The sequence below is a fragment of the Antennarius striatus genome, chromosome 1 (assembly GCF_040054535.1).
Source record: "Antennarius striatus isolate MH-2024 chromosome 1, ASM4005453v1, whole genome shotgun sequence".
Taxonomy (NCBI): Eukaryota; Metazoa; Chordata; class Actinopteri; order Lophiiformes; family Antennariidae; genus Antennarius; species Antennarius striatus.
The window spans coordinates 18,826,416-18,851,318 of record NC_090776.1 but is presented as its reverse complement, the minus strand read 5'-3'; the positions used below and the strand labels follow the sequence as shown (position 1 = coordinate 18,851,318).

Here is a 24,903-nt window from a genome sequence, read left to right as displayed (position 1 = left end):
AAGGCTTTCAGGAAAACAACGACCCGATAATGGCGCGAAGAGGTTGTTGACATTTTTTTCCAGCGAGAAAGCAGGTCGGCAGAGAATATAATTCAGTTTGTTCACGGTAAAACTATTGTACGAGTTACTTTTAAGATATTTTTGAACGCAGAATTAAAACGATGAAATTTAAATAACAGAAGTTCACCACAATGCCTCAAATTTATGACCTTAAGCACACTCAACATATAGTACAAAAATAAAATAAATAAATGAATACCTATTGACTCCCATACAATTAAGTCCACTTAAATGCATTACAGATGCTTTATTCTTATATTTTTTACACTGTACACCGTTGCTCACTTAGTAAACACTACATTACGCAGCTATTTCAATAAATGTACAACAGTATTGGAAAACAAAAATATATTTCTCCCAGGATGCTCGTGTGTCGTACGGACGAGTCAACAGTCACCCAGATGATGGCACAGAAAAAGTCCCTCACGTATCAAACCTCTGGTTCCGCTATGTAAAGTTCCACGTATGTAACGGAGACGGGTCCGGTAGTTCATCACGTGTCCCCCGTGTGGAGTTCATGAGGTGTTTGGGATATTGCATAGCAGGAAACAATGATAATGAAATAAGGAGAAGGTCTCAGCAGCTCCTGATGTCCGAGGGTGGAGGCGATACGGATGATCACGCCTGAGTCACACGGTCTTATTATCATGCAAGGAATTTCTTTTTATCCCAGGTGAAGGTATTTCAAGGAAAAGTCCATTTTCCAGTTAGAAGTCCGACTGTAACGTCCTTTTAGTCTGTAAGTCTCCCTCTGTCACACACGTACTTATAAAGCATACTTCTATTTGCTTTAAGCTCTGCGTGACGACGTTGGAATCTGAGTTGACAACAGAGCAAGCAACTTGACCGATTTTAACAAAATAATACTGTTTTCTCTGAAAAATATAGACAGCTTTGATTGCTGCTTTCCCTTAAATATCGCCGTTGTCAGCAGTTCACCGTAACAATGACAAATATTTAGGTGCCAGAAAAAAAAATTTACAGCACAAAAAGGTCAAGAATGTGAAACTCATGGTTGATATTAGAAAACGTATTTTTTAACATCTAACGGCGACGTCATCCAGGATAAAAATAACATTTAGAAAGGCTCATTGCACGTCATCTATGGCAGATGTAACAGTAGCTGTAATATAAGCCAACAAAGTCCTTTGTTCATGGGGGTCCTGCATATAAAAGGTGGGGTGTCAAACTCATCTCCACCGAGGGACACATAAAATGACATGGAGGGCCACGTTTGGCCCTCGGGCCTCAGGTTTGACCCCTGTGTCTCCAGTGATCCCAAGTGATGCTCCGGGTGGGCGTGTTCGTTTGGGAGCAGCTGGGGTTCAGAGGCCGACGCCCTTGACCAGCGACGCCTCCAGCGTGATGTTGAACTCCTGCAGCGTCTGCAGCACTCGGATCAGAGCGTTCACCAGCGAGCGGTCCTTCATCAGCGCCGCGTCCTCGTACATCTGGGTGGTGATGGGACAGTCCGCCAGCAGGGCAATCCAGTGGTGCAGCAGGTGGTCCCTGTGAGGGAGATGTGAGAACTTAACCCGCTGCTGCTGACAGGGTGAAGGTCAGAGGTCGTGGACCTGACCAGGCCTACCTCGCTCCCAGACAAACCAGCATCTGGAACTTCCCGTCCTTGCCGATGTTCCTGGACGTGTTGTTGATGGCGCGCATGAAGCGGCAGAAGTGGCGAACTCGGGTCTGCCAGTTCTCGTCCGGCGTCGCCTCCCGCTGCTCGGCGCTCTCAAAGAACATCTGGGACTTCTCTGTCAGAGGAATCGAAAAGACAAATCAACGTGTTGTGTTTCCTGTTGACACGCTTGATGATGATGATGATGATGATGATGATGATGATGATGATGATGATGATGATGGGATGTTATTCTTACCCAAGAAGTCCCAGATGAAGACGTTCTTGAAGAGTCTGGGCGACTTGAAACCGTGTTGGAAAACTTGTTCCAGAGCCCAGACCAGTCCGTACTCCCCGCAGAGCAGGAGGGTCAGACTGCCCCTCTGTGGGGGCAGGAAGCAGGAAACAGGAAGAAGAGTTAGTTCCTCATCACAGAGGGGCTGGTTTAACAGGTGATGTGTTTCTGAAGATACCTCAAAACACAAGTTTCAGACACTAAAATTGATTTCGGGAGCCTTTTTATTCTACGTGCTTCTGCTAAGAGGAGGGGAGGACTTTGTTCTAAACAAGGATTTCTTTACAACCCGTGATCAGATTACAAAGATCTTCAACGAGCATCTCCTTTGAACCCCAACATCAGTGGGGTCTTAATAACCGGTGATTACACGCCTGATCTGGAATAACATAACATACTAAAGAAATCAGGGGTGGACAGTAACGAAGTAAATTTACTTAAGTACTGTACTTAAGTACAGATTCTGAGAATTTTTACTTTACTCAAATACAGAATACTTTCATACTTATTACTCTTACTCGAATACATTTCCAAGGCAAAGATTTTTACTCTTACTCGAGTTAATTTCTGAGAAGGCTCATGAATACTCGTTACTTTTAGGTTTGCCTGTTGTTGTTTTTTTGTCCCCCCCACCCTAAAATGCTATTGGCCACACGCAGTGTTCGTCAAAGAAGGAAACCTATCACAGTACACGTTCTCAACTGGGATTTACATAAAAGCGGAAATACGTCATCCCCTGACCAATCAGCTCAAACCAAGCCCGCGGTGGCGATGGCGACTGCTGAAGAAGCCTCTGTTGAATCTGATGAACATGATGAGTTGGAGTTTTATGAGGCGGAGGAAGAAAACCCATGGCCTCATCTTAAAGATATGTTCGAGTTTGTAGAAGTGAAAAAGGACAACGCAGACTCAGACAAGAAAAAGTACATTTTCAAAAGCTTATTGTGTTTGCTGAAGAAAAACTGACAAAAGTCACACCTAGAGACCTCTTGTCACTTAATTTTACAGACTGACAGAGACTGGATGACACAGGGCCACAGAGACACACAGACTGGGGGGCAGGGGGAGACACACAGATTGGGGGGGGAGACAGACAGACAGACAGGTGGGGGGAGACAAATATTGTGGTACTGGGATATGTCCTTCCTGTAAACATTGAGTTGTTGAAAGCAGAGCTTTAGTTTGTTGTAAAGCAGTGGTTCTCACCAGTAGTCCACCAGTGTGTCCTTTAGGGGTCCAGTTGGTCCCCAGTTAAATGAGTTGGTTGGGCCTGTATGGCTCCATTTGGTCTTGTGTGTGTATGGAAGGGGGGAATTGTTTAATAAAATGTGAAAATTGTCCTCTTTGATGATTCCATTAATTTTATTTCCATTTTTATAGATGTTGGGGAAGTCTTGGTACAGTATAATATAATGGTTCTACAGGTAAGCACATCAGTGCAGGTGGTTTCAAAGAGTTTTCTCTGAAACAAGAGATACAAGGTGCTATATATAAAATTGTGAAATGACAGTAATTCAGTCAGGTCTATTCTCATCAAAGATAAAAACAATAGGAATTTACTCTTACTCTTACTTTAAGTACATTTAAAAGCATTTACTCTTGAATACTTAAGTACATTTAAAAGCAAGTACTTTTTTACTCTTACTCAAGTAATGTATTGACTGGGCTACTCTTGTAGCGGAGTAAATTTTGATCAGAAGTATTTGTACTCTTACTCAAGTACTGGGGTCAAGTACTCTGTCCATCTCTGAAAGAAATCTACAAACAACCAACGGGAGTCGTTCAGGGGAACAAAACCATCAAACAGAAAGTAAAGGGATGAAAACCAGCCAGAGGCAGAAGCAGATCACCCCCCCCCTGTATCACCGAGGGGTGGGGGGCCACCGGAGCAGAAAGCTGCTGCTCTACACTGATGATAAATAATACAGGTGCATGCTGGGACCCGTCTAGACGCCGTCTCTCACCTCCTTCTCCGGCTTGTGGAAGTGTTTCACGATCCCGTTGATGGCTTCTCCGACCCCCTCCTGGATCTGCCCCGTGTTTAACTCTGGGGGGGGGGGGGGGGGCAGAGACGCCATGTGACCACACGAACCAATCAGACTGAATCATCTTGCTCCTGAGGAACTCACTTGGTTTGCTGTTGGGGGAGATGGTGACAAACCTCCTCATCATCCCCGGCGACTGCTGCATGGGGGGCGTGCGGCACGTCCTGTCGTCGTTCTCCGTGCTGGGGGTCGTCAGCTCCCCCACCAGGATCCTCTCCAGGCTGCCGTCGTCCACGCCCTTCCCCAGCCACCGGCCGCACGGGAACCTGCATCAAAACGACTCGAGTCAAAACACGTCACCGACTCGCTTTGAAAAGAATAACCACGTAACGCTCACTTGTACGTGTGTCCCGTGATCTCGTTGCGGACGAACACACACTCCACCAGCCACTTAGCGTAGAGGCCCGTGTTGTCGTGACCCATCTGCACCGTGGTCAGCTTGCCCAGGTTCTGGCACTGAGAGAGAGAGCGTTTAAAAGGTTTATTCACAGAAAGAAAACTACAAAATTATCACCACGACACAAATTAAAAAGAGATTAACACAAAAAAGAAATTCACATCTCAAAAACAAAAAATGGTAGGATTCTCAACAGTACTGTGTTTCCTGAACAAATAAAACATCTATTTAACATTTATCAAACTAAAAACACTTTCTACTTTTCCTGCTCTTCTGATCCATCATTATTTATGCAGCGTTCCTTTCGTTGAAGCATCGCCGCATTCACTGACCACACAGCTCGCTGTAGGGTTAATGGTTGTCATAGCAACCGGAACACATGACTTCAATGAAAACAAAACACCTGGACTGGACACCAACCTCGAAGGTGATCTCCAGGGTGTTTCTGGGGACCTGCAGGACTCCGGTCTCTGCCAGCTCGCCGGACACACACACCCAGGGGTTGGCTGTGAACATGGAGCCCCCCAGCTTCTTACTGGGAACCACCACCACGTGGTAGGGGATCACTGGGACAGGTGGGAGACAGACAGTCAGGTGAAAGGAGATGGTTGGGCGCCGCTGTGAGGACGAGACTCACTGATGGTGGTGAACACGTTGGTGAAGCAGAAGTAATCCACGGCGTTGAAGGACAGCAGGTGGTAGAGGAACTGCTCCTTCTCGTCGTCACAGCGCAGGAAGGCGTAGCGCTTGTACAACTTCCTGTGAGGGGCAGGCAGACGGGTGGAGACAGGTGTACAGCTAGTCCTCAACATACAAACACAGCTGGCTCTGAGAAGAAAAGCTTCAGCTGAATTGTTCTTAAGGCGTTATTTATTCATTACAATCTATAATCTCCATTTGAGGTCATTTAAATGTCATTACTACTCTAAATACTAAAGTAATGTCATTACTACTCTAAATACTAAAGTAATGTCATTACTACTTGAAATACTAAAGTAATGTGATTACTCCTCTAAATACTAAAGTACAGTTCCCTCAGACTGACCAGAAACCCTTACAGGACGTTAAACTCGTTAAACAAAACGCTGCTGATAACGCGCCAACAGAAAAGACCAGAAGACCATAGGAAGTGACATCATAGCAAACTGATGACTCAGTGTGACGTTTGCTGAGTCATTTTAACATGACATCTGAATCTATGGGGGTGGATGTTACACTGCTCGGTTGGGGTGGTGGCAGGAAGGGGATATGGTGACATGTGGTTGTGGATATCTACAAATGTTCATAGGTTAGATATTCGTATCTCGAGGACCTCCTGTATTCTCTTAGTCTGTTCTCAAATTGTGACGTAGTGAGGTCGTTCAACGTTTAAAACTAGACGACAAAGGAAGAATGGACTGATGTAAACGATGACACGAGGAGGAGGCAGACAACAACCGTGCTCCTGACCCACTTCACTGAAGAAATGAATTATGGGTAAGGCTGTGAATTATTGATGCACAGAATGTTTTTGCAATTCCAAGAGTGATGTATAATAGATGGTCTGGATCACACATCGTCTCCGTGTCAGGTGAAGATAGTCGCGAGGCAGCGGCGCGTCTGGTGACGATGTGATGGTGACAGTGTGATTGTGACGGTCTGATGGAGACAATGTGATAGTAATGGTCTGATGGAGACGATGTGATGGTGACGGTCTGACGGTGACGTTGTGCTGGTGACGGACGGTCTGATGGTGACGATGTGATGGTGACAACATGATGGTGACGGTCTGATGGTGACGATGTGATGGTGACAACATGATGGTGACGGTCTGATGGTGACGATGTGATGGTGACAACATGATGGTGACGGTCTGATGGTGACAAGTGATGATGTGATGGTCTGACAGTGACAATGTGATGGTGACAATGTGATGGTGACGGTGTGATGGTGAACGTGCGGCGTGGGTCCTCACTTTGTGAGCTCGTGGTCTGACAGCAGCTGCTTCAGGTGTCTGGACAGCAGCTTCTTCTCCATGGAGAGGCGAACCCAGGCTCTGGCCTTCCCCACGTCCGTCTTGATCTCACTGATGTTCTGGATGTGTCTGGGGAGGGAAGGAAGTCGTGAACGTCAAACCTGAAACGGGACTGACACCCCAGCTGTCTGCCTCTGCTGGGGAGTTTAGATCAGACGAGCCCCCCCCAAACCTCCCCATGTCCAGACACATTCCCTTCCACTCCACCTGTCGTGAGCTCCTCTTTAACAGCTATGGCATCCCCCCCTCCCCCTCTCCACCCTCCATTGCCCAGTAATCTATTTCTCTGTCATCGTTATCTCCATGGCAACAGAGGCAAGCCAGCACGAGATGCTGGTGATACATCTCTTCGAGACAAACACGGGTGTGAGGTCGGATCGGAAAGGAAATACTTTCTCCAACTGTGTGCGAGATGAGAAACGATCGGTCGTTTCTGAGTGACCTGCTTGGGGAGTGGGGGTGGGTGGGGTCCTGTGGGGTAATTAGGCTGGAAGTAACATGCTGATACACCCGACTCACTCAGAGCCTTCTTCTTTTAACTCTTTAATGTGACGCACATTGAAACGTCGAGTGATGAAAATAAATTAAAAATTGGGAACATTCATTAAAATTGGACATAAAATCTGTTATGGGGCTTATGTGTGTGTGTGTGTGTGTGTGTGTGTGTGTGTGTGTGTGTGTATATATATATACACACACACACACACACACACACACACACACACACACACATATATACATATATATATATACATATATATACATATATATATATATATACACACACATATATATATATATATACATATATATATATACATATATATATATATATATATATATATATATATATATATATATATATATATATATATATATATGCATTTGAGTAACATTGTGTGCTGGAGTAGTTTTATAATTTCCCTACACATACAAAATTTAAAAAAAAATTACAATTAAAGTTTAAAACAATGTATTTACATACATTTACAGTTAAAGGAAGCCATGATTTTATTTTTGGCAGGGCTTTGAACTGGTTCATGGAACGAAACCGAAAACTTTATATTTTGTAATGTTCCGGAACAGAATTGCAACAGAAAATAATTGTAAACAGGTTAATACCGGGGGTTTTTTCTTTCTTTAAAAAAAAATTTGACCTCATGTTTCACTTCCTGTGATGTGATGAGAGCAGAGAGAAGTAGCGGCTATCAGCAGCAAGAAAAGGGAGGTCTCCCAGTCACCATTTATTCATAACAGGTAAACACTGCAGTATGTCAATCTGAAAAATGTATGATTTAGACATTAACTCATTGGCTGCAGTCATTTTCAGTGCAGTGTATCCCCGTACTGCCAGCGCTTTGTAGCAATATTGAGCTATGGGAGAAGAACAATGAAGATCTGTTGTTCAGCAATAAATGACATGGTGGAAGTTCTTCTTGTCTTATTTCATGTAGTGTCTAAGTAGGAGGCATAAGCCTTAACTACAGTGATATAACTGTCATAAAGCAGTGGTGTAGTGCTGTGGTACTGTTTACTGTAGGGTAGGGATATATCTACAGTATAATTATAGTATATGAACTAATTGCTTCAGTTGCCAATTTTTAAAGTCCTTAAGTTACCGTATTTTGCGCACCATTCGACTCATTGTATAAAGAGACGCAGTCTAAATAACGGAGTTTATTTCTGTACTTGAACCGCACACATGGCGCACCTCATTGTTCGGTGCATGCTAGCTAACGGAAGCAAAAAGCTGACTGTGGTTGAATTGTGTTGTACTACGTATTTAAATTTCAAAAAATACACCGACATTATTTTTTAAATATATTTTTTATTTCTTTATTTTTTGATAAATCTGTACTAAATCCTTTGAAGTCCTCATCTTCGGTCTGCATTGAATAGCTCGATAATTTCACTATCGCTGACCGTCTAGTTTCTGGGTGGCTGTCCGGTAATGATGCCGGCTTTTGCGAAACATCGGACAAAAGTCGAAGCAGACACGTTAATCCAGGCAATCGCAATCCACCACATATTGTGGGGGTGTAACTCACTGTGTAACTCCTCGGCACTGCCTCCAGTCTTGGTAAACGTGTGTTCACGTCTCTCATCCATCGCTCCACGACACACGCAGCTTAACTTTAAAGGCTCTGTTTACACCGATGTCCAGCGGTTGGAGTTCTTTCGTTAATCCTCCAGGATGATGACCAGTTCGGAATTCAGCCGGAATTGATAGCCTGGAGTTTACATGTTGCGTCATGAGCGTGTCTCTTCGCTGACGTCATTGTCGGGGGTCTTTAGCCGAACTAATGTGGTTAACAGCATACCTGTGGTACAGTACCGGCATACACCCTATACCGGTACCTACAGGAGGTGTGCCGGACGTAGCCTCGCGTCATGTTCTCTAATTGGTCAATCGCTGCCGGCGTACGTAGTGATGTATTACGTCCTATGTCGGTGGACAATGGCCGATCTGGCGGATCGCTGACTAAAGTCACACAAAAACATTTTGGAACTCAGTGTACACATAAGACGCTTAATATTAAAAGGCGCAGCGTTGATTTTTGAGAAATTTTAATGTTTTTAAGCGCGTCTTATGGTGCGCAAAATACGGCACCTACATTCATTCATTCATTCATTGTCCAACCCGCTTAATCCGCTAACGCAGGTCGCGGGGCGGCACCTACATATTTATATTAAAAAGGAACGTTATTAACCGGTTCAGGAACTTTATTTTTTCATTCTAACCGGTTCAAGAACGTCAGTTTATGGGTGGAACGCAAAACCAGAAACGTTATAATTCCGTTTCTGTTAGGAACAAATCGATTGGCAAAAAATTCCAGTTCAAAGCCCTGATTTTTGGGATCTTCAAGAAGTTTTATCACCAGAAAAAAAACCAAACAAACACATATGACGTATAAAAAGGATAAAACCTGCTGATTAGATGAGTTCATTGGAATATGTTTCCTAAATTCATTTTCATATCAACTGTTTTAAGGCCAGCTCCTCATGAGAGCGCTCTGCACTGCCTCATCCGACCACAGGGGGGCAGTAAAAACCTCCAGCTCTCACCTCATGTCCTGGATCAAGGAGACCTTCAGAGGAGCCATCGCTGAGCCCCCACCGTCAGATTTGCGTCTCTCTGTGTCGTGAATGAAACCTGGTATAAAAAAGAAAAAGACCAGAATAATTAAATAATTAAATCTATAATAATTAACCTGTTAGTGACTGGTCTGGTGTTTCACCTGGAGGTCCTAAACTACCCGGAGTGGCGCTTTTCTTCTCCTTGCTCTCCTGGTAGTGCAGCAGGTGGGACCAGAGAGCCGATTTCCCCTGAAACACCAAACACACTGGCTCTAGTTGACTAGTTCACCTGAGACCCACGGGGGGGGGACAGACGTGAATACAGGTGAGCACTCTGATCCATCACCTGTTTGACCTGCAGCCCATGGCTCCAGATCCTCTCCAGCAGGTCACACAGGCTGGCGATCAGCGTGTTCTCCTCCACGCCCGTGATGCTGACCTCGCCGTGACCCAGCTCCACCGCCTCCCGGCCCATCTTCTCCACCAGCATCCGTTTGGTCTGCAGACACAACCCAGACAGATGTTTCTGGTGTATACTCTGAAACATTCACACGTTTCATCCGTCGGACACACACCTTGTTCCTGCACTCCTTCAACAAGCCCTCCACAAACTTCCAGTTGGTCTGAGCGATGACGGAGGGCGATAGGTTGGACAGTTTGGGCTGTCGGATGGTGGTGCCCAGGTTCCTGGCCTCCTGGATGTACTTCTGGAGACAGACAGGAAGTCCGTTAGCCGCTTCAGACGAGCAGGAAGCGTTAAATAAAACTGCTAACGCTAAAGAACGACCACGACGGGGCGGTCGCCGTCTGGAGGGAACGACCACGTGGGGGGGGGGGCACGTACCACGTCCACCACCACCGACTCCAGACAGGGCCTGAGGGCCTGTGAGAGCCAGTAGACATCCAGAAACAGGAGCTGCAGCTCCGGACACACACACTCCACATGCTGAGAGTGTGTGTGTGTGAGCAGCACGGAGACCAGAGACAGAGAGAAAGGTGAGTAGACGTGTGAGCTGGGGTGGGGGGGGGGGCAGGCGGGACAGAGAACATGCAAAAGCAGGAGTCAGTGTGTGTAACACAGGGGGTGGGGCTCCCACCTCCCTCTGGTCGTTGTCCAGGTAAAGGTGTTCTGCGTGCTGCTTCTGCCGGTCCCTCCTCCTCCACTGGGCGGGGGCGCTCCTCTTGGTCCACCTGTGACACCACAGATCAGCTCAGGGTCTGAGGTTTGGGGGGGGGGGGTGGCCAGGAGGCGGGACACTCACTTGTTGCTGGGGGGGCCGGTGGACAGGACGTCGGACTGCAGGCGGGGGAAGAAGCCCTGCTCGTAGCGCCCCTGACCGATCTTCATGTCCAGCAGGTGGGGGTGCAGCGCCGTGTGGTCGATCTTAGAGATCCTCAGCTCGATGGCTTTTTCTGTGGGGGGGGGGTCAGAGGTCACAGGAAGCATCAACAAACAGTAAAGCTTTCAACGTTGGGTCGTTTGCAAGTGCAGAAAAACATCTTTGGATTGAAGGAGATGCACGAGTCACGACTCTGTGGGATGTTTCACCTTAAATCTGATTCATTTCACCAATCGCTGCTCAGATTCTCTTGTTTCTGAAGTTCTGACTGACAGCTGTGACAAAACATCTGCAATTTGTCTCTTTGTGATCGACAGACAAAAGAAGAAAGCCAACAAGTGTGAAGACATTAAAGATTATTCCTCCCAGACACCCAGAAACCAAAGGAAGTGATAGGAGAGACGTTCTCTCTGATCAGAGAATCATCCAGTGGAGAAACAGAACAAAGGTTTGACTCCCGAAGGAAGAGTTCATCTCCACCCGTTCATGCTGCAGATTCTCAGCTCAAGTTGTGTTTCATAGACGATCATCTGTGTGTAGCTGAGAGAACCTCACAGAGAAAACACGTTTAGAAATGTTGTTGGAACATCTACAGTAACCACTCTTTACTCACGTTAATGCGTTCCAGGAACCACACGCAAAAAACCCTATGATATAGTGACAAACTATTTATTTCATTATTTACGGTATTTTTAACGTTTTGTGAACCCTCCTCCTCCTACTGATCTTAAACCACCTTTTATCTGTATTACCTTTAAAACACTGACAGACTGACACTGTCAGTGTTTTAAAGCACTTTAAGTGTTTCTTTAACCCTTACCGCCCTATGATCGCTCCCCTATGATCAGATCACATGATGTTTTTAAACCATTCTTATAATCAGATGCTGGCATGTTTCTGTCCATGTAGTCACCATTCTACAAGCGTGATGTATGTATTCACATGATGCAAACGTGTCTGGGGATTTGTGCATTTCACGTGTCAGTGTCTTATTTTGAAAAACTCCTTTGAAGAGTGGCACAAATGACACAAACTGTATAGTTGTGTTAGAAGCCTATGGCAAACTTTCTGGAGCTCAAAATCAATTGGATGAGCATGTTTTTGGTTTTTATGTGCAATAAAATACAATTTTTCCACTTCTGAATTTGACTGTGTGTCTGTTTGCCCCAATATGTCAATATAATAAGTTATAGGGAAATAAAAAATCTCTTCACATAGCTGAAGTTGTGACGAAGATAAACCATTAAATCATTTTTTGTGTGGTTTAGACACAAATATCAAAAGTACCAAAAAACGGCCAAAATAAGTCAGGGCTGTAAGGGTTAAGAGACTTCTGAGACTCTGTGAACGCAGCACACACACGGATACTGTCAGCCAATAGAATGTGCGTACGGTATCACATGACTACCAACTAAAAATCCTCATAGTGAAGCCGTGCGTCTTGAAGCGCACATAAGTGAGGGATTACTGTTTAACGTTGTAACGCTGCTGTTCCTCTGTGAAGGTTCTCCACGTGTTACACACGCGCTACACACACGTGTCACACACGCGCGATCAGAGACGCTTGAGGCGACGGGAACAAATACAGTATATTACGGGGGCGGGTCTGGTCGTTCTCCAGCGCGATGGAACGAGGTCCAGGAGCGACAAAATCCATCTTTACGTATCGTTTTTTAAGCAGGTTGTCTGTGAACAAAATAGCGTTACTGGTGAGTGGAGACAGGAAGTAGATCGCTAGTGAGCGATTTACACGTCTGTGGTCTAGGCATCACACAGGAACACACTTCTGGTGCTTTCAGAATAAAGCTCACCTGCTTCTTCGATGTTAGAGCACTTCTGGTACATGGAGGTCCTGAGCGTGGGCGTGCGGACGTTCAGCAGGCGGATCTTGTCCACGCGTGCGTCGAACACCCTTAGCGTGTGCTCCTTCTCCTCGTCCTCGTGACACAGGATCTTACTGTCGATGAAAGAAGCGAACATCTGCGTCTCCAGGAAACGGGACAGGAAGGGCAGGTAGGGCTCGGGCTGGTCCGACAGGAAGGAGGCCTACACACACACACACACAGACACACACACACACACAGACACACAGAGCTCTATCACACCTTTTAGTTGTGTGATCGTGTTGATTGATCCTCCCGAACCTGGACCCCACCTTGTCGAAGTTCTGCATCTGGTCCCGGTTGGTGAACCAGGACTCCTTGTCGTGACTCGGCTGGATGACGAACACTTCGTAGTCGGCGAACATCTGCGTGAACCGGTTGGCGAACACCTCCCTCACCTGGATGTTCAGCTGGTGGATCTTCAGCTCCTCCTCGTCACACTGGAACCTCACGTCCTTGTTACTGCTGGCATCCTCCCTCACCTCCAGCTGACACACACACACACACACACACACACAATAAAAATCTGTGATGTAGTGAAGCCGAATAAGCATGAATGCATAAATAATAAATAAATAATAACAAAGTAAATACATAATAAATAATAATAAATAAGCGAGGGATGACTGTATTGGCTAAACTCAATCTTTCTGTCGCTTCTAGCGTATATTCTGTTATTACTTTGTAATTACAAATTTTTCTTGAAGCGCATCCCATGATGCACCACTTTCTTGAGGTAATACGAACTCTGCAGCTCCAGCGTCCATCGGTCTGGAGGATTTCATCATGATGGACAAAAATCTGTTTTTTTTACAACAACATAAGACGATAAACTCGTCAGCAGCATCTGGACGATCTGACGACGCCCCCAGACGCCCCGCCCCCTCACCTTCTCCAGGCTGACCCCCGTCCTCTTCACCAGCGCCTGCAGCCTGGCGATGGTCTCATTCTCCCTCAGCAGGTAGGAGTTGAGCGGCGAGGCCAGGTTGCCGTTGCGTTTGTCGGACGCCGTGTCGACGGAGCGGAGGCCCCGGTATCGGGCGGGGCCGTCGCCGCCGCAGTGGATGTTCCCCTCCGGGGGAACGCCGAAGGACACCAGCACCTCGGAGATCTCCTGGATGAACTCCAGCTTGTTGGGGAACTGGGGCAGCTCCTCCGGCAGCTCGATGAAGTGGTTGTCAATGTCCACGAAACACAAGTTGGCCTGGAAGGAGACGGGGGGTGTTAATGAGAGTCTGACTGATGTGAACAAGTCCAAACACGTGTCTCTGGACACGTATGACAGACTACTTTAACAATCCCATCAGATTTGATGAATCACACATTAAACGTGCAGACTGCAGCAACAAGCCCCAACATCCTCCTGGATATGTAACACCTGGGGTGAGGAGAGGAGAACAACCGTCCTCCATCGTTCGTATCTGCAGCTTCAATCTCTGCTGTGCAGAACAACATTAAGTTTACAGGAAGTTAAAAACTGAAACGAGGGAAAGCGTGTGCACCTCCTGCGGCAGCTCTAACTTGGTGCGATCATCCTGTCCGTTGGAGTGGAGCCCCATGAGATACGGCACCGGAGCGTCCAGGAAGTGAAGCAGGGAGGCGGGCAGGATGGGGACGTACACGTGCTGCCACTGGAACGGGAACATCAGGGCCGTGATGCTCTCCGCCACCGTCATCAGCCTCTGGTAGTCTGGTTCAGAGAACGATGTGGACAAGATGAGTCGTCATCATCGTCACTCAAACAAAGTGATTCAAATTCCCGTCATTTAAATAAAGTTAAAACAGATTGAAGGATGATTATCCAGCATCTACGTCCCTAAAACGTTCTTGTGCTGTGTGATAAATATGAACTAAAACCAAAGCAGTCACAGACCGTAACATACTGTCATTGATCAAAGCTGGTGCTTTGATCTACGGTCTTACTCACACTGGCCTTCTCCCTTGTCTTTCTATCTTATCCGGTTCCTGAGAGTACAAAAGTTGAACTTTGACCCTGACCTAGTTTTCTCAAGGTCAAGGTCATTTATTTATCACGATCAGAGAATCTAGTGACGTGGTTGTTCTCTCATACGTTTAAATAGACATGGTGGCCGATGACACGTCTGCAGCAAACTGCTCCAAAATCTTAGCGTTAGCGAACCTCTGGTTGCAGAGATCACTGACAAACCATGAAGGAATTCACTGTGACGACACACGGGATCAGATCCAGGGTGTGGATCCTCTGAGGTCTGAGAACCGGATCACATGACGCTCATGTGTTTATAGTCAGACTGTTGGACAACACAACCCTGTGTGTGTGTGTTTGTGTGTGTGTTTGTGTGTGTATGTGTTTCCTCAGATGGAGCTGGTAAATTATTGAGGCTCAGCTCACAAACAAATGCTTTCACTTTGCTGTTGTTGCCGTGGCGACCTCTAACAGAGCGGACGCGTCTAACCTTTGGTGTTGGGGTGTTTTTAAAACTCCACCCTGAATGAACCGTCCAGCTCCAGGACGAAGGCTCCTGAGGAACCCCTGCATCCTCCTCATCCCCATCTCCACGCTGCCTCTGGTTGAGCCTGAATTCCTTCAGCGTGACTCCGTGCACACTTAAACACAACGGGTCCTCGTGCAAATATGTGTCCCGTCCTCCTCATCTGCATTCCTGCTGACGTGTGGCAGCCCCACCCCCCCACAATGGCTCCTAAATAAATACCATTCCTTCATTTGGTCATGTGCTGCTGTAGGAGGAGACTCACACCCCCCTGGGGCCTCCACCCCCCCCCAGTAGGGTTCCTCTCCCGGGACGGGGACAAGAACACTAACATTAACACCACCTCGTCTTCATCACAGCAGGAACACACAGCAGACACTCTGAGGGGTCAGACTAAATAATAATCAATCATTACCGACACGTCTGACGTCTGATTGGTCAGTCTGGTCTGAAAGGTTCAGAAAAGAATGAAGAATGTTCACTGGATGTGAAGAAAACCATAAAATAGATTAAAGGTTCAGAGGGGGGAGGAGAACGAGGGGACGTTTTGGAATCATGACAATAAAATGCAAGATTCTGTAAAACACAATAACCTTAAATGACACAATAACTAATGAGACACACACATCCTCATAGAGTTTGACTGTACATTTCCTGTTTCTCATCTGCATGTTGTGTAACTGCAGTATCCTCACTTCACACTTCTCATCCCTCCTCATCCCTCCCTCCTCATCCCTCCCTCCTCATCCCCATCAATCCATCACACAGGCAGAGAACAACAGTTTAATTGCTACGTGTCACCACGACGACACACGAAGAGCTGGAGGAGGAAGCTGAACATCACCGCTTCAAGGAGGCTTCTTCACGTTTCTGAACCTGAGTTGTGTTTTTATGTTCTATTTTTAGCATCTACAATGTTTCTTCATTTACGGAGAAATTTTTCTTCAATGTGTGTGTGTGTGTGTGTGTTTTCCTTATATTCCTCATCTCTTCTGACTGGGGGATTAACTCCACACACCAGCCTTCACACATTCTGCAGGGATGATCCTCATGATGGGGTGGGGGGGGGTGGAGGGGGGCAGGAGAGAGGCATGATGTCACTTCCAACCAATAATAATGATCCTGCATCACTGCCATCCTCCTGGTCTGCATGTTGCCTAGCAACACCACAGCTTTCTCCCATCAGAGCCTCTCCCCCCACTTCAACTAAAGTAACCAATGAAGACGCAGTGTTTATCTCTCAGCTCTGGTGAATTAATGTCTATTATTCTGCAGGACGTTTATTCTCTAAGCTTCGAGGATCACAAGCGGCAGTCGTGAACAGCGCTGCTGTACTTCTGGTTTGTCAGGAAGCCTCAGAACGTCCTTCCCCCTCACTTTTCTGACGCAGCATTCGTGGGAGCTTCGATCTCACACTGACGCCTATTGTGGGAGGAAATTGATTTGTGGATGTTTATGGAACATAAAGAATGAGAGAGGCCTTCAGTATGAAGAAACCAGGACTGTAGATATACGCGTACGCGTCCCGGATCCAGAGACTGTTGGGGACGCTGCTAATGACAGGGTCACATGACCTCACAAACACAGCTGGAATACACACTGATGTCTGTTACTCTAGAACATCAAACCCAAGGCTCAGGGGCCAAATGTGGCCCCTCGCATCATTCTATGTGGCCCGCAAGAGCAGAAAAGGTCAGAGTGTCTAGAAATAAATCTGTCAAAAGTGTGCTTTGAGCAAAACTACATTTCCCACAATGCAGTAATTCAGCCCATTTTAACTCTGACTAAACGTTGTGAACAAAGTTAATGTCCTAACTTGTGTTTGATGTTATTTTTCTTTATTCATTGATAGTTTGATCCTTGATTGATGGGAGTTCTGAGGATTTAATTACCTGACAAATTAAAATTCAGGTTATTAAACTGAATTGTAATAACCTGCTATGTTTTCTGCGTAACTGTAATGTTTTGAACTAGAATAAGTAATAAATTCAGAGTTATTTAGCATTAAGGAGTAGTTGCATTTACGTTACATTGAGTTACATTTACTTACATTTATTAGTTACATCTGGCCCTTTGAGGACAGCCGTTATGCTGATGTGGCCCTCAGTGAAAATGAGTTTGACCCCCCTGTTCTAGAAAAAAAACCCAGAGTAAATGTGTCCACACAGGAGTTCAGCCTGACTCCAGCGGTTGTTATTCTTCAAAAGCTTTAAAATGAACAGATGTAATATATTTATATTCCAGGTATTCCTCATAAAACATGTTTATGAAATGAGGGAATTTGAATTTGTATTTATTTTTTTATTAATCTTAATAAATTACAGTTTTTGTATCACCATCCACTCTTCCACCAGTGGGGTCAAAACGAGCCCAAACTGTTGAACCTTTTGTGACTCTGAATGTCCCACGTTCACGTCTAGTGAAAAAATAAATAAAAATGCAAATAACCACAAGTCAGAAACATGTTTAACAAGGAATACCTGAAATATGAAAATATTACCACTCTTTGTTTTAAAGATTTTGATGAATAACAACTAGTTTATTGCAAAAACGCATTGATTTAAATTGGGGACCATTTTTGGCCCAGTCGGTGAAAGTGTGCAGGAGTTGGTGAGTTGTGCATCGAAGAGTTAAATGACAGGTGGAGACTCACGCTGAGAGTAGAGCAGGATCTGCATCTCCAGCAGGGCGCAGGTGAACAGCTGCAGGACGTTCTCCACCCCCAGCAGGTAGAACATCTCTCTGAGGGGGAAGTCGAACAGCGGCAGCTCGGCGGTGCTGGGCCTCTGGCAGACCACCGGCCCGTACACCCCCGAGAACTTCAGGGACCTCCCGGAGGGGGGCAGGGGTACCTCGTACAGAATGTTGTAGATGTAGCTCTCCAGCGGGAGGGGCGGGGGCTGGGGGGAGGACACGGCCTGGTGCAGCTGCTGCAGAACCTTCCTACACGCCTGGGGGAACGCCATGGGCGTGATCAGGCAGATGCACTTGGACACGAACAGCGTGTCGCGGCTGATGTCGTACGAGTTGAAGCGCTGCAGGCGGGAGATGGCGGGGGCCGCGTGCAGCACCGGGCGGGGCTGGGGGTGCAGGCGCCACGGGTCGTCAGGCCCCCGCGGCGAGGGGGGCGTGTGCAGGATGTGGTACTGCTCGGCGTTGTGCATGTGATACAGCGTCTGCATGGCGCTGCAGATCTGCCTGCTGGTCACCTCCTCGAAGAACGTGAGGGCGAAGCCGTACGTCCGGGACCCGTCCTCCCGCGTGATGATGAACGAGTGGAACTGAGGCTCCCGGGGGTCCACCTGCGTCCTGAAGGACAGGCCCTTCGGCATACACAGCTGGAAAAGGAGGAGAGGAGGTCAAAGTTCTGGGATGGAGACCCCCTGCTGATCTCATCACACAGACTGGAACCTAGGAGAAACGAGGAGTCTGGCCCTGCCCAAAAGCTTTCCTGAAGGCACTATTCTCAGGTATTCTATCCCATGTTTCAAACTCAAGGCCCGGGGGCCAAATGTGGCCCTACACATCATTTAATGTGGCCCACGAGAACATAAACGGTCAGAGTGTCTCAAAATAAATAGGTCCTTTGACCTGAAACTACATTTCCCACAATGCAGTAATTCAGCCCATTTTAACTCTGACAGAAACGTTGTGAACAAAGTTAATGTCCAAACTTGTGTTTGATGTTATTTTTCTTTATTCATTGATAGTTTGATCCTTGATTGATGGAGTTCTGTGGGTTTAATAACCTGACAAATTAAAAGGATTTATGTTAGAACAGAGAAACAAACATGTTTTTTCTGTGTAACTGTAATGTTTGTAACTTGAATAAATAATAAATTCAGAGTTATTTAACATTAAGGAGTAGTTACATTTATGTTACATTACATTAAGTTACATTTAGTTACATTTATTAGTTACATTTGGCCCTCGGTGAAAATGAGTCTGACCCCCCTGATCTACGCTAATAGATTTAACATAAAGAACTGTGTGTACGTTAAACAGTGAGCGCCTGGTATTGATCCTACCATGCCAACTGCATCCTGGTCAAAGGGATTCCACTCCACATTCTCTGGAAAATGTGCCAGAACTTTGGACTTAAAGGTTCTCCTCAGTGGACTCTGCTCAAAATTCTCACCTGGAGGTGAAACAAGAAGAGAGAGAAGAACAAAAACAACAAGAAAAGAAAAGAGAAGGGAGGCGGTTAGCTGGTGTGTGCACGTGGAGCAGGAAGAAGGACAGTGTGATCAGGAGTGAGGTTTAAAGTGCGAGGCACAACTCCAGAGCGAGCGTCTGTCTCCAGGCCAGAAGGCGTTGCATCATATAAAGCTGTCATCAGCATCGTGAGGAAACCATCACATGTTCAAACACTCGTCCTCCAATTGGTCCGTTTATCTGATTCTCATCTGGATGCTTCCTGACAGCTTTAATGACAACATGATCAGAGAACAGCGGATTGGAATCCACAGTGAAGCAGAGAAGTTATGCGACCCCAAGAGAGGATCAAAAAATCATTCAGAGACAGGGGGAAAGGAAAAGATAGACCAGGCAGCGCCAACGTGTGTGACACACACACACCGAAGCAGTGATCGTCAAACATCAGCTGCTGGAGGGATGGAGGGAAGGAGGGATGGAGGATGGAGGGGCGGAGGATGGAGGAGCGTGTGCACGAACAGAAAGGGGGGGCAGCTTGTCACGCCTGTGCAGGAAATAACTGAAAACTCAGAATCTGAAGAGGTTAAAGGTCACAGGATTGAAGCTGAGCTCAGGTTAGGGGGGTTACAAGGGGGTACAGGGGTGTGTGTGGTGGAGGGGTTACCTTCGTTTGACACACTTCCTCTGGCCCCATCTCTGAACTTAGTGGCCTCTATATACTGGCATAAAGCTACACACACACACACACACACACACACACACACACACACACACACACACACACACACACACACACACACACACAAAACACAGAGTTACAGGCTGCACACAGGAAACCACCATATAAGGAAAGGGGATGCTGATTCAACGCAGCTGGCTGTGGTGATGTAACACACACAAACACACACACACACACACACACACACACACACACACAGGCTAACGCTGCTAATGCTAAACGTAATCGTAAGCATTTTAAGATCTGATCATTATCAGTAAAAACAGCTGAGTCCGGTGGGGGGATGCCTGTGTGTGTGTGAGTGTGTGCGTGTGCGTGTATGTGTGTGTGCGTGCACGTGTGCGTGTCTGTGTGCGTGTGTGTGTGAGTGTGTGGGGGGGGGGACGCACCGTGATTTCTGTGGATATTTAGTCTACAGATAAACACAATTTGTGACTCGCTGATGGTGGAGAATTAAATGTTATTAGAATAAGAATCAGTCATCAGCAAAGAATCAATCAATAAACACATCTACACCACATAAACATGAGGCTCTAGGAATTCAGATTAGCACCCCCAGAACGGGACTGCAGAGAAAACTAACCCCCCCAGAAAGGCTTGTAGACAAAAACGCACAGGTATAACAACCCGACCGACAGGTAGGAACGAACACACCTTTCACAAGATCGTCGCTCACTACAGGTTCACAAGCGATCCACAAATAGAACAGAACCATCATCAGCCAGCAGATTGCATTCTGGGAGCTCTGTGGCGTCATTTTATTTACTTAGAACCTGTCAGTCGTCTATTTTAAATCATTTTTAGCTCCATTCCCACAAGATCGTATCTGTGACCTCCTGTAGAGCCAACTGTCAGTCCAGTAAGCTCAAATATAAATTTATAAATATAAATAATATACAGTAATAATAAAAATAATTATATAATAACAATAATTTAAACAATATAATAAAATAATATAATATATAAATATAAATTCAATAATATAATAATAATAATAATAATAATAATAATAATAATAATAATAATAATAATAATAATAAAATAACATAAATATATAAATATAAAGAAAAGGGATTATAAGGTGCTAAAGCAGTAAATCTGTGATGGATCGATTGATAAGATTATTTCTTGTCTGACTTCATGTTTTCTTACAGATAATTTGAGTCAGGTTCTGAGGTTGGAACGACTCTGAGACTAAAGATGCAGATAAAATGTCATTAAAAGCTCCGCGAACACAAATGAACAATCAGCTGTTAAATCCCCGTGTGTTTAAAAAAAACAACCAGCGCATCAGACAAACAAAAGATAAAAATATGAAAGAGACGTTTTGAATGTAAAACAGCTTCATGTTCAGCCTCCATTGTCTGAGGAGGTTTGAGGACGAGAGAGGATGTTTAGCATCTGAATGAGTGGAACCAGTGTGTACTGATGTCCCCCCCCCAAGCGTGAGGTCATACGTATGCTAATCAGGTCCTCGCCTCCCCCAAAACACGCTGAGCACCAAGGGCTTTAAACGCCTTAAAAATGAGGAATAAAGTAGAACCCCGAGACAAGAGCCGTGTGGCGGATGGGTACGACATCAGTGAGACCGTACCTCGTTCTTTACAACGTGTTGGCAGATGGGTACGACATCAGTGAGACCGGACCTCGTTCTTTACAACGTGTTGGCAGATGGGTACGACATCAGTGAGACCGGACCTCGTTCTTTACCACATGTTGGCGGATGGATACGACATCAGTGACACCGGATCTCGTTCTCGTTGGTGGAGTAAAGACCTAGCCCGTGTGTTATCGTGACTTTTGTTTTCATTCTTTATCATTGTTTATGTAATTTATATATAATTAATTATACACAGATAAAGTATGCATGTCTACTGGATGATAATAATATGTTTTGTTTCATAATTTAGTGGGTTTGTGGCTTTTTTACAAATGATTCTAGTTATTTTAAACGGCGAAACGTTTGACTTATGACCTCAGTGAACGGATTAAACTGGTTTCTGTTTCATGAACCTGACTGTGAGGTGAAACTGTTTCTTCCGTCCACCCGGAGCATCACTGCATTAACTGTTGACTGAGTGTTAACGTTTCCTTATCAGCCGCCCACACATGCATCACATGTGAAAATGAAACATGACAGCATCACAACAGTGTTTTCTCTGCTTTGTGAGGGAACGATAATCTGCGTCGCGTTCAGATCACAATCTAACACACAGACAATAAAGGAAATCAGAGGTAAAATAACCATCACTAAACCGTAACGGACTTTCCAAACTGAAACGGCTGAAACCCCCTCGCTTCTTTTACAGTAAACCGTAGAAACATGAAGCGGATTCACGGACGCTCGAACAAGCTCAGTTTCTGCTTCTGGCAGAACTTTCATGTGGTTTCTGAGGCCAAAGGGAAACAGCGTCACTCACCAGCGTCACATTCAAGATAAACACGTTTAATCCAAACTACCAGAGCCGTTAAAACACTGGGAAAGTAATCTGAAAAACTTAATCCCACATTATTAACAGAAAGAGGGTAAAAACTGCTTTTGAAAGAAGTTCTCACTCATTTACATGTGGAAAACAGGAGCTGCAGATATTGATCTAAACATCTGAGACGTCTGGAAAACAATTAATTTCACTGCCAGTCTGCTGACCAATCACATTTTGAAGAAATGGAAGTAGGCAAACACCCCCGGGGTATTCTCTGTCCGCACCGGGGCAAAGATGGAGTTCCTGCTCAATAAATCTGACCTGAACCGTAACAACTCAGAATTAAAGGAACTAAAAACAGGAAGTCCAGCACACAGCTGGAGTCTTTGAACACTCATTTTTCTCTCTTTCTTGGGGAATAAACTTTCCTTCCATGACAGTGAACTCGCGTTTCACCCTGAGTCACAAAAAAATTCCCTTTCTGACATCCTTCCAGCTGATCGCCCCATCATCAGACAAAAAAAATACAAGATTACCAGACTTCAGATTAATAAATGTGATTCCTCTCAGCTGTAACACACCTTCACAGGTGTGTTTGTCAACTTTAACATGTAGGGGTTCCTCAGGGCAGCGGGGTGGATGTGATGGTGTAGTTACCAGAGTTACACTGAGAAAACACTAGGGTGATATCACTAATAGTAAAGAAACACACATTGAGTGAAAGCGTGTGATGAGGGGAAGACATTTAAAATGTTCTGAAATAACATCAGACGAAGGTCAAACTGTTGGACCATAACCTGTAGGTGTGATGACGTCATTATGAACACAGAATTAAACATGTTTTATACAAATGTTTGCTGTGGGGGAGGGGGGGTACCGTGGACCATCGGGGGGGGGGTGATGCTGAGGATGTCAGGGTTCATCCCTGATGGGTCCCTGACATCACCGGTAATAACATGATCACACATCTGTGTGTGGGATTACTGAGAGGAAATCACGGCTATAACATGCTAATTAGTCACTGTTTTGATTGTTGTTTTTTTTACATTATTATTATTTTTAGTTACTAATAATTAATCTTAATCTGAAATTAGAGGTGCGGGCGGTAATCCCTCACACAGGCTGGGGCAGATGAACTAGGCCCGCTCTGATGTTCAGCATGTATTCATAAAAACACCGACATTATGTGTGATTTAAAACAAATAAACGACATTGAAATACAAAAAAAGATCAATAATAAACGGATTTATTAACCCGTTCTCCTCCGGCCTGTTCGCTGCGGTCGCCTCGGCCCCACGTTCCCCCCGGAGCTAACGCGCTTACCGGACAGTTCGTCGGGCTCCAGCCCGCTTTCGGTGTCGAGTCCGCAGATCACGAAATAATCTGCGAACCGGCAGGAACAGGAGCTGAAGCCGGTGGTCATGATGAGGCTGGTCCGGTGGTGTCCTCTCTCCCCCGACAGGGAGCATATCAGAGCAGAACGGACGGGTGTTCGCTCGGTTCCATCGCGGATGTTCCTGCGGAGCTGAAGATCAGCAGAGACTCCGATAATCACACACGATAGGAGCCGCCAGCACATCCGGTCCGCTCCTTCACAATAAAATGTCACGACTCGACGGAGCATGACGACAAAATGTTCAATTATAAAGTGGAGTATAGAAAAGGGAATTCATGAAAAAGCTTGAATTTATTGTATTGAAGAATATAAAAACAACATAATTTCCCAAATGGGGATTAATAGTGTGTTTCTTCCACAAAGTGCATTTCAGTTACATTAATGTCCATTCATCTATCCATCCATTTCATAAACCCGCGTCATCCGTAAATAATGTAAATCCAGCTGTATGAAACATATGCTTGGTTCTCATGTGAACTGTACACTTTTTTTTTAAATTAACTTAATTGTACTGGTTTGCATTTAATGAAGAATGCACCTTTAGTTCATAGTGGTGTAAGAAAGAAAAATGCACGGTAAAGTACCGATCAGTAAATGAACGACCGTAGAAACTCCCTCCTTTATGAATGCACATCTTTATCAAATCAGTCTTATATACACCTGGCCTTATTTTTAAAGGTCATTTTCATTACTTCCGGGTTTATCCTCAATGTGGCCAGCTTTGCAAAACCATGTAAAACTGAGCGTTTCGGTCGAAATGCATTGTGGTCCTCCAGCCGTGATTATCTCGGTGATGCAGCGCTGACATTGATGGACGCAGGGACCTGGAAGGATGCTTATTAACTATTTATATTTTACATTATATAATAATACAGTATATAATCAACCTCTGCTTTCATGCATTTATTTGCAGAGATTATTGTTTGAGCAGTGATGGCATTTAATCACATTAAAGATGTAGCAAACTGTCAGCAAAACCAAATGTA

At 45.4% G+C, this 24,903-nt stretch overlaps 1 protein-coding gene across 7 annotated transcripts; it reads right to left on the bottom strand.

The window, feature by feature from the left end:
* Positions 1 to 282: 282 nt before the first annotated feature.
* dennd5a (DENN/MADD domain containing 5A) lies at positions 283 to 24,064 on the bottom strand. 7 transcript variants are annotated; one of them, XM_068320262.1, is made up of 25 exons: positions 23,845 to 24,064; positions 20,024 to 20,089; positions 19,233 to 19,342; positions 17,858 to 18,542; positions 14,236 to 14,423; positions 13,623 to 13,937; positions 13,006 to 13,221; positions 12,662 to 12,896; positions 12,447 to 12,536; positions 10,773 to 10,923; positions 10,608 to 10,701; positions 10,355 to 10,456; positions 10,086 to 10,217; positions 9,857 to 10,009; positions 9,672 to 9,759; positions 9,499 to 9,586; positions 6,373 to 6,501; positions 5,056 to 5,177; positions 4,839 to 4,984; positions 4,359 to 4,477; positions 4,106 to 4,287; positions 3,941 to 4,023; positions 1,941 to 2,064; positions 1,649 to 1,817; positions 283 to 1,569 (listed from the first exon to the last, which is right to left on the bottom strand). In XM_068320262.1, exons 1-25 carry the CDS (start codon positions 23,942 to 23,944, stop codon positions 1,386 to 1,388), a joined length of 4,071 nt encoding a protein of 1,356 aa, XP_068176363.1. In that variant the 5' UTR covers positions 23,945 to 24,064; the 3' UTR covers positions 283 to 1,385. The 7 variants fall into 7 exon arrangements, with proteins under 7 accessions (XP_068176363.1, XP_068176608.1, XP_068176525.1 ...); XM_068320507.1 differs by lacking the exon at positions 10,355 to 10,456; XM_068320424.1 differs by lacking the exon at positions 12,447 to 12,536.
* Between the last annotated feature and the right edge of the window lie 839 nt (positions 24,065 to 24,903).